Source organism: Montipora foliosa, chromosome 4 (genome assembly GCF_036669935.1).
Source record: "Montipora foliosa isolate CH-2021 chromosome 4, ASM3666993v2, whole genome shotgun sequence".
In the NCBI taxonomy this organism is placed as follows: Eukaryota; Metazoa; Cnidaria; class Anthozoa; order Scleractinia; family Acroporidae; genus Montipora; species Montipora foliosa.
The window spans coordinates 32,221,597-32,230,144 of NC_090872.1; the positions used below are offsets into that span (position 1 = coordinate 32,221,597).

At 39.0% G+C, this 8,548-nt stretch overlaps 1 protein-coding gene across 1 annotated transcript in view; it reads right to left on the reverse strand.

Moving 5' to 3' along the window:
- LOC138000638 (leucine-rich repeat-containing protein 59-like) overlaps positions 1–8,042 on the reverse strand; it is a 21,621-nt gene extending 13,579 nt beyond the window's left edge. Inside the window, exons 1-2 of the mRNA XM_068847192.1 lie at positions 7,858–8,042; positions 7,488–7,547 (exon numbers count right to left, since the gene is read on the reverse strand). Coding sequence (XP_068703293.1) covers positions 7,488–7,547; positions 7,858–7,959 — 162 coding nt within the window. The 5' untranslated portion in view covers positions 7,960–8,042. The remainder of the gene's footprint in view (positions 1–7,487; positions 7,548–7,857) is intronic.
- Between the last annotated feature and the right edge of the window lie 506 nt (positions 8,043–8,548).

Here is an 8,548-nt window from a genome sequence, read left to right on the forward strand (position 1 = left end):
TATGCTTTACATATAACTACATTATTGTTGCAAAATATCACATTAACTGGGCCTATATTTCGCATTTTCTTATGGAGTAATGTAATGGAGTAATGTTCACATACATGTTTACTGTTCCCAAAATAGGTCAATGATTGACAGGCCATCCTGCTCACGCTACTGGTGCAAAATAAGTAATCATTGTTAATTTACTTATTTAATGTGACTCTGTTTGAAATGCACATGACGTTTTTAAAAGGTGCTGGTCTTAACTTGGCAAAGTGCAACTGACATTGTAAGAGTTTAGTCCGTGAACTCGTTTGACCTTTCAAGACCAGCTTTTTGGCTTTAATTGACTATCATTCAGTCTCCTCCCCTTTCTGTTCATTTACGATTTTACGAAGGAATCTTCATATGTTATTTGCTCTACAATTTAATACCGTATTGAGACACCAATGCAACATGATGTCCTTACACATGTAATGAAAGTTGAAAACTTGCCTTATTTTTAACCACATATACGCCTAAAGTTCATGATAACACGACAAAAAGCAGTTAAATGTTAAAGCAAGCACTAATTGTGTTTGTTTTTCAAAGGAACTGTAAACGCTAAGAAAAAAGTCGTCTTTCCAATTTAAGACCACACCCAGAATTTTCAGACAATCATAGACAAACGTAGTTGGGAAGGTTATGTAAATGAACCACACCAGAGCTGTATCTCAACCCCCTTCTGTTAAACCTCAAAAGAAATCATTTCACTTTCTCTTACATAGCCTCCTCCCCCCTATTCAATGTTGGAAGGTAACTCAACAATTTCCCACTGAAACCATTCAGTTTTGCACAACATTGAAGGAGGGGGGATGGGAGACAAGCAATGAAGACTTCAAAAGTGCTAACCTTCCCAACAGTTTTGTCTAGGATTGTAGAACGCAAATTGCCCACTGGGACATCTAAAACAAAGAAAATTTAAATAAAATGGTTGTTTTAGATATACCATTCCAGTATGGCGGTTCTTGTACCATGTGATCAGTAAGCTGCAAAGGGCCCACTGATGTTGCATAACTGTTTGACACCAGAGTCAGCAACAAGGAAAGAGAAAAGATGGACCTAAAGAGAGAGATCGAAAGAATCTGGTACTGCAAGAGGATCAAAGTGGTGCCAGTCATTATACTGTACATATACAGTAGGTGTCTTAGGAACAATCCCAAAGGTGCTTATCAGACAGCTACATGTAAATATACTTGGAATGGCACATGACCTTGAGCTGTTGCAAAAGGTATGCATACTGGGATCTGCATGGATTCAACAAAGAGTCTTGAAAAGGGAATGAAATAAGGGATTGGGACATGACATGAACTGGAGCTCATCTGAGGCTGCAGGAAGTGGCGTGAATGCTGATGCCTCTGTTATTCGCATACACCAAAGAAATAATGTTTTATAAAATTAAATAAGCCATAGGGAGAATGGGGATAGAGTGAGATGTACAGGACTGCACGCTTTTCTGTAACCGACCCGTTCAGAGCACCAAAACCTGCTAATCTAATTGGTTAACCCATTGACTCCTGGGGGTTCCCCAGTGACGAATAAAAATAAATCTTCTGGCTGGTTTTGGCTAGGTTGAGGCATCAAAGGGTTAAAATGATATGACAGAATGGTTCTGCCTTTTTTAACGTTACTGATGAGTAGCATGATCACCGCACCCATTCCTGTAACATACCTAAAAATAGTGAAACTGTGTTTATTGGGGTGAAAATCACTTATTTTGGCTTATTTCACACCCAGACTTTCATATCTTTCTAATTGTTCGGAAAATATTAAAGTTTGGTCTGTTAAAACTGAATTTTTGATTTACCCATGACCCCTTGCAGGCATGGCCTTTCATACAGATAGTCAATTTTGAGGCAAATAAAAAGTAAAAACAGAAAGCTTTCACTAAATGGAGAATAGCATCCCCTCATTTAGTTCTATTGACACCCTAAACGCTGGCTTTCTGCTCCACTTTTTTGCTCCAGAGCAGATGTCTCTCTCAATTTCCTGAAAATTGCCCCTGAAAAGACATTGTGGATTTCCCAATAATATCCATAGAGGAAAAGTTACCAAGCCTTGTGAAGCGCATGGAAATCATGGCTTCTTTGCGAAGTAGGTTGTGATGTTTACTCGTCTGGCACTCAAGACTTCGTTCAATATGGCCCAGCATGTTAAAAAAAATGTAGCGACTCAGTCAAAGGCTAGGACGAAACTGTGGACATAGCTAGGGGAACTTGTAAGCATTCAGAAAATACTTGGTTGGAACCCAGTTATGTCTTGGTTGGATCAAGAGCAACATTGAAAGAAGTAGTCTCGAAAAATATTGCATAATTGCGGAACAGAAAAAGCGTAGCGACTGTTTTGAGAAGTGATTTCTCCATTCGTAGTGGATCCCTCAAACTAGCTTTTCTGTAAGTTAAAGCACAAGGTTTGAACATTTAGTTGAGATGGTTTTGAACCCACAGATATCAATTGAAGACTTGTTTCAAACAATAACCTAATGAGCGCCAGAGTTCCAAAACACAGCGTTACAGTAAGGAAACTACGGAATTTTGAATCTTTTTAATGTGTTTTAATAAACTTGAACTGTTGAAATTTGGCTCATATGTAGTATTTACTGCGTGTTATCACTGGTTATTGTCCGTTAATCCACATAAGTCTTCTCTCTTATGAAAAATGGTTTTGAGGACTTTCAATTTGAAAATTGAGTTACGTGTTACACTCAAAATTTTCCTATTTTTCTATCCTTTTCCTTTGTTTTCTCAAGAAAAGAAAGTTGCTTACCCTTTTACACCCTGTATGCTAATCAACAAGGATAACCTTAGCATTCAGCAAAAATATAGCTTTATTGAAGATGTTAAACTGAATAAATCAGGAAATGTTTCTGAGTCACCCCCAATTGGGTATAGTGATTGTGCTACTCATCTACTGTAAATAAACACTCAAAACCGTAACGACATAGGAATATTTATGTCCAAATGAAAAAAACTATTCAGAAAGGAAACCACAGAAAAACTACTGCATTTACTTTGAATTTAATACGTGACACTCCAAAGAAGCCCAGTAAAAAGAGAGGTAGAAAACCAAAGCAGAGAGAGGCCTCAGATTTTAGCCGGACTTGATGAATAAATGTTAAATTGCATGTTGGAGTGTTTTCACAAGTTTCGACAGTACGACGTTCGTCAGGGCAAATTCTTCCTCAGAACAAACAACTCAAGTATCATTAGATCAGTGAACTCAGAAGACACGGTGTAGAGCTTGTTCTGCAGAAAGAATTGACTGACTTCAATAATTGTTTAAAGCTCCAATGAGGAAAGATTTACCACAATCGCCTTTGATTTGGGTCCCCAAAAAATTATCCTTTAAAGAGGAAAAAGTTCTCATAAAAATTAATAATAAATAATGGTCTTGCCGAAACCAGTTGGTAGCACAGCCATAACATACTTGCCCAATAAGAGAGCTTCTACCACAAGTTTCTGCTCTTGTTTGTGTTCAATGTCACCCATTTGAATGGATAAATGAAAAAGCCATAAGGGGTCAATATCTCAGGAAAAATTGAAGAGAGATTTGTGTCAAAATCTGACTAGAAGTAATTAACTCATCAGAAAAAATCGGACAGCGGTCCGTCGTTGGTGGAACAATCTGAATTTCCTGTTTTCCCATTCTCCCCTCGGTTCGCTTGCGTGACTTATAATTAAAGCGTGCGGTTCGACCACAGGGTCCAGAGGAGATATGTTTGTCGTTAGAACATCAAAACCCGTCGAAAACATCTGAAATAATGGGTTATTTTGATCGCGTTGACGATCGCGTTACAGTTTCGTTACACATTCTGTATACCGCAAACCAAGAGACTGAGGCAAGGTTGTATATAAGAGCCAGCAGCCGGCGAAGTTCGCCGACTTCTCTGTCAGGGTTCGCCGGCTACTTTCATTATTTGAAGAGTCAAGACATGTAGAGGAGATGATGTTTATGAGGTCTAAACTACTTGGGCTCAATACAAATAAAAATTTGCAGTGCCTATCTTTTCTGAAAACACATAAAAGACTTTTGACTCAAGGGCAGTTTAAAAACGTTGTGCTTGAGACTCGTTTTGAAAAAATCTTGCTGCGGTGGCGGGAAAGTAGGAACAATATGATTTGTTGTCCGCCATATTGGATTTCGATATCTTTAAACAGCCCCCGATTGTATCTTACAGGAAGGAAAAATCACTCAAGGACGTTTTAGTCCGCGCAAAACTTCCTTTAATCACGCCGCAATCACAAAAAAACTTGTAAACAAAGAAGCACTTTCAAAAGGTTTGTTCTCAAACCAGAAGGAAATTTACATATGATGTTCTGCTAGCAACACGCTCAGCCTGCGTTCACGCATCTCTTACCACAACTCAACTGAGGATCAAAACTAGCCTCTGATTATTCACTAACCGCTCCTTCGTTTTCACTTCGAACCTTTCAGTTGATCATTTATAGCGAACGTAGAAGCTGAGGACTCGTAGACTTTATTTAAACACTTGAACGTAACGCTTCTCGGAGTTAAATCCTACTTGCCCGCGTAAGTGCTCGTCCTCTCGAGGGCATCTCTACGCTTCAACATGACAACGGATCTTTATCCAAAGTCACTCTTGATCAACTCTCACTGCTTTAGGGAACTCCTAAACTCTTCGGAAAAAACTACATCACTCTTAAACCGCTCGAGTGATTTTCAATTTTCGAAATTACTACAACCAAGTTCCGCATGCATATTTTCCCGCTAATTACACAATGAAACGAATGTGTGTCATCTTCACACCTAAACAGGATCGAAACATCCTTTACGCCATTGGCCAATTAGTATCCTCCAATCAGCTTCTTTAGTTAACAACCAATCAGAAGCCTTTGCTGGTCTAGCCCTTCAAGTATGTGCCATGTTTACAAGTTGTCAAGTGGCAATATTTGCCATGCTCGTTAGCTCCAGCAAAACTACCAAAAAGATACAAAAAATATCACTCAACTTTTTGTTTATAGGGTTGTATTATTGAAATGTCGCTTCGTCTTTCTTTAAGTAACATGGTTTTCATAGTATTATTGCAGCTTGATTCATCCCTCTAATGTCTGAGTTTCATGGCCCAAAATGCCAGGAAATGCATTTTCCGGCATCCAGTTTTCAAAAATTTTCCGGTGGACCATGCCCCCGGACCCCCTAGAAGCGATGGGCAAAAGCCCATCGTATGGGTCCTCCGGACCCACAACCGTCTACTTTGCAAAAAAACCCCGGCTACTTAAAACCTTAAAGAAAACCCTGCTGAGGGCTCGCAAGATCGGCTTACAGTATAAAATACGGAAAGGGAGGAAACTAATTTGGGGCCGATTTTCGAATCCCTGAAACTCAAATGGAATTGAATGAAATTGCCTGATTTTACTAACGTGATCAAGAATTGTTATGTATTTGCCAAATACTGTAGGAAAACGGCATAAGAAAGCGTTCAAATTCATTTTAGGCGACCGAAATTTACGGCTTAGAGAGAGAGCTTTCGTTCGGTGTGCACCGCAACACATGGTGACTGAAATGACGCAGTAAAGTAAACTTGCGCAAGATCGGAAGTAATTTTAAGATGCCCCATGTTTTAAAACACCACCAGTTTCTTCTGCAACTTTTCGACTGTTGACGTGTACAACAAATGTCCAGTCTTTAAAGATCTTTACTTCAGTTAAAACTTGGCTGCCTTCGCATAGATCTTGTGACTGGACTTTTATCCACTCAAAGAAATTGTCGCTAGAGCTAGATAAAAGCCAATCGAATTCTTTTGTGAAAGCTGGCAAGTCTTCCCATTTAACACGGTCTTCTTCCAATCTTGAGGATTTTGAAAGTGGGTACTGCCATACTCGGCCACCGTTAACTCTTCACTGGACTCTACTCGCCTGTGGAAAGGCCTCCTTTAAAATAATCCCCAGTTCTTTGACTCGCAATGGAAAATTTTCCTTTTCAGAGCTGTTATTTACATAGTCGTCAAGTATTTCTTGTACGGAGATAAAGTTTTGTTCGTCTCTTCCATAATTCATTGAAAGCCTGCAGATAAAATAGTCAAGTTCGATCAGGGAAAAATCAAACACGGTAATTTGTGGCTCACGTTCAAAAGCCAACTGGTCAGATATCTTACCATTTAGAAACAAACACGTGTTTCCTCTGTTCGATACTTTGGATCTCTTCTCGTCCGGCTGCTTTTCGCGCAACGGAACGGGTCTTTTCAAGGGAGAAGCCACCATTATTTTAAAACTCCCTCCACAGCTGATGTTTTGATTCTCGAATTAGTAACGGTCTGTTGCTTTTGCGTTTCCGGTCCCAATTCACTTCCGTCACCAAGTGCTGCGGTTCACATCGAGCGAAGTCACGTGGTACAAGTTTCCTCCCTTTCCATATTTTATACTGTAAGCCGATCTTGCGAGCCCTCAGTCTCTTGGTTTGCGGTATACAGAATGTGTAACGAAACTGTAACGCGATCGTCAACGCGATCAAAATAACCCATTATTTCAGACGTTTTCAACGGGTTTTGATGTTCTAACGACAAACATATCTCCTCTGGACCCTGTGGTTCGACTGACTCAGAAGGGACTGTGAACAGTTCATTTCAGTTATTGAAAATGGGGCAAAGATGAGAAGACAAATCATTTATAACACTGAACTGTCTCAAATAAGAAATATTGATAGAAAATTGAAGGTATACTTTGCACCTGTTCAATTTGACATACATGCAAAAAAATGGTAATTTTCCTTTTACTTGCCCATCTTTTTTTCCTTTTGCAAACTGTATTGGAAATGCAATTTTCTTTTCTTTTGCCAACATTATACCCACTCTCCATTTCAGTTTGTGTTTTCAAATCAATTTTTGAAAAATGAAGGTATACTGTAGGTAAAACTTCAGAAACTTAATATTAATTTTAAAAAATATGTATGTTTTAATTATGACCTTTTGCATCCTTAGTATACAGACAATTCATTTTTTCCCTACTTAATTTTTTTCAAAAAATAATGCTCAATCATTATTTTAAGAAGAAGGTACCTTTTATGCAAACAGACACTCTCTCAAAACGTTTTGATTAAAAAAGGGGTGATAGAGCACAAACTACACCGTAACTCTGATTCTAATGCCGTTAATCGTGAAGGAACAAATAATTCATCCACTGTCACCGGTCACCGTAATGCAAACAACCGAGTTGTACATGTCTCTCAAAAACACTTCCAATAACGGCTAGCAGCTTGTTCGAATTTTGCATTTAATTTTATTTTGAAAATAAAATCTTACGCTTAATGCAATTACAGAGAGTGAGTCTCGTACTGTTTTCTAACAACAAAAATACACCATTATATGCGAGAACGAACTTTCATAATTTTCATAAATTTTCGGTCAGTTTTATAAATAAGCGCGTTAAATTCATGCAGTTCACAAAGTGACTAAGAAGTGTTAATATATATTTCATATCGCTTCGAGCAACAAACTCATCACCTACCGGTAAAGTTGTTAAGTTGTTACAGGAAAGGTCGACGACCGTCGCTCTGGGAAGCGAGGCCTGTGGTAATAAAAAATGGCACAACGAGCTCAATAAATAAGCTTAGTTCCTAACAGAGGAGACCTAGAAGCTGAGTACGTAGAAATTAAAAGAAGGATCGAGGACAATTTTGTTATGCTAGCTAGTAAGTTTCAGCTTAAATATGTGTTCAACACCAATAAGCTTTGTTGAATACAATAACTATCTAAATCTAGGATAAGTTCTCTAACATACCATTGAGCTATATATATGATCAAGTTGTAATATTTGAAATAAGGATCACATCATGTACGTACGGTAAATTAATCGATCAGAAAGGAGAATGACTCACCATTTCTCTCACAGGGACCTTGGCGAGATTGCACAAACTTAAATCTAGTTCTTCTCCGTCGAGCTTGTCCTTTATCTCTTCTTTCGAAAGTTTTCTAGTCATTTTTTTGTATAAAGGGTTTAACTTGCCAATGAATCAATTGAACTCGTCATCTTCTCGTCATGACCCCGTCATCCCAAACCAGCATCTTGAGCCTGCTGTAACATTGAACGCTCGATACGTTCCCAGTCCACGGGTCGTCCACGGCGTCCACGGCCGGACTTTTACACAGTTCAGAGTTCGTGTCTGTGTCCTGTTCAAAGTGAGTCTAAAGGCGGCGAAAGACGAGATACAAAAACCCTCAACTTGTCGCGCAACATTGTTTCGTTGCAAGTTCTGGTCGATGTTTCGCGTTTTTCACCTTGTGTGATCAACTTGACCCGCAACAAAAACATTTGTTTCGGGTTGAAGAAATGCAGGGCGCTGATTGGTTGATTTGCTAGTACACGAGCAAATTTATTGCGCGACAAGTTGTGAGCTTGATGAAAAACAAGCAACAAAGCCAAAATTTGTTGCTCAGAGTAGACCCGCGCTCTACTTTTCACAACAACTTTCTTCAACCCGCAACAAATGTTTTTTGTTGCGCGACAAGTTGATTATGCGCAAGGTGAAAAACGGGAGACATAGACCCAAACTTGCAACGAAACAATGT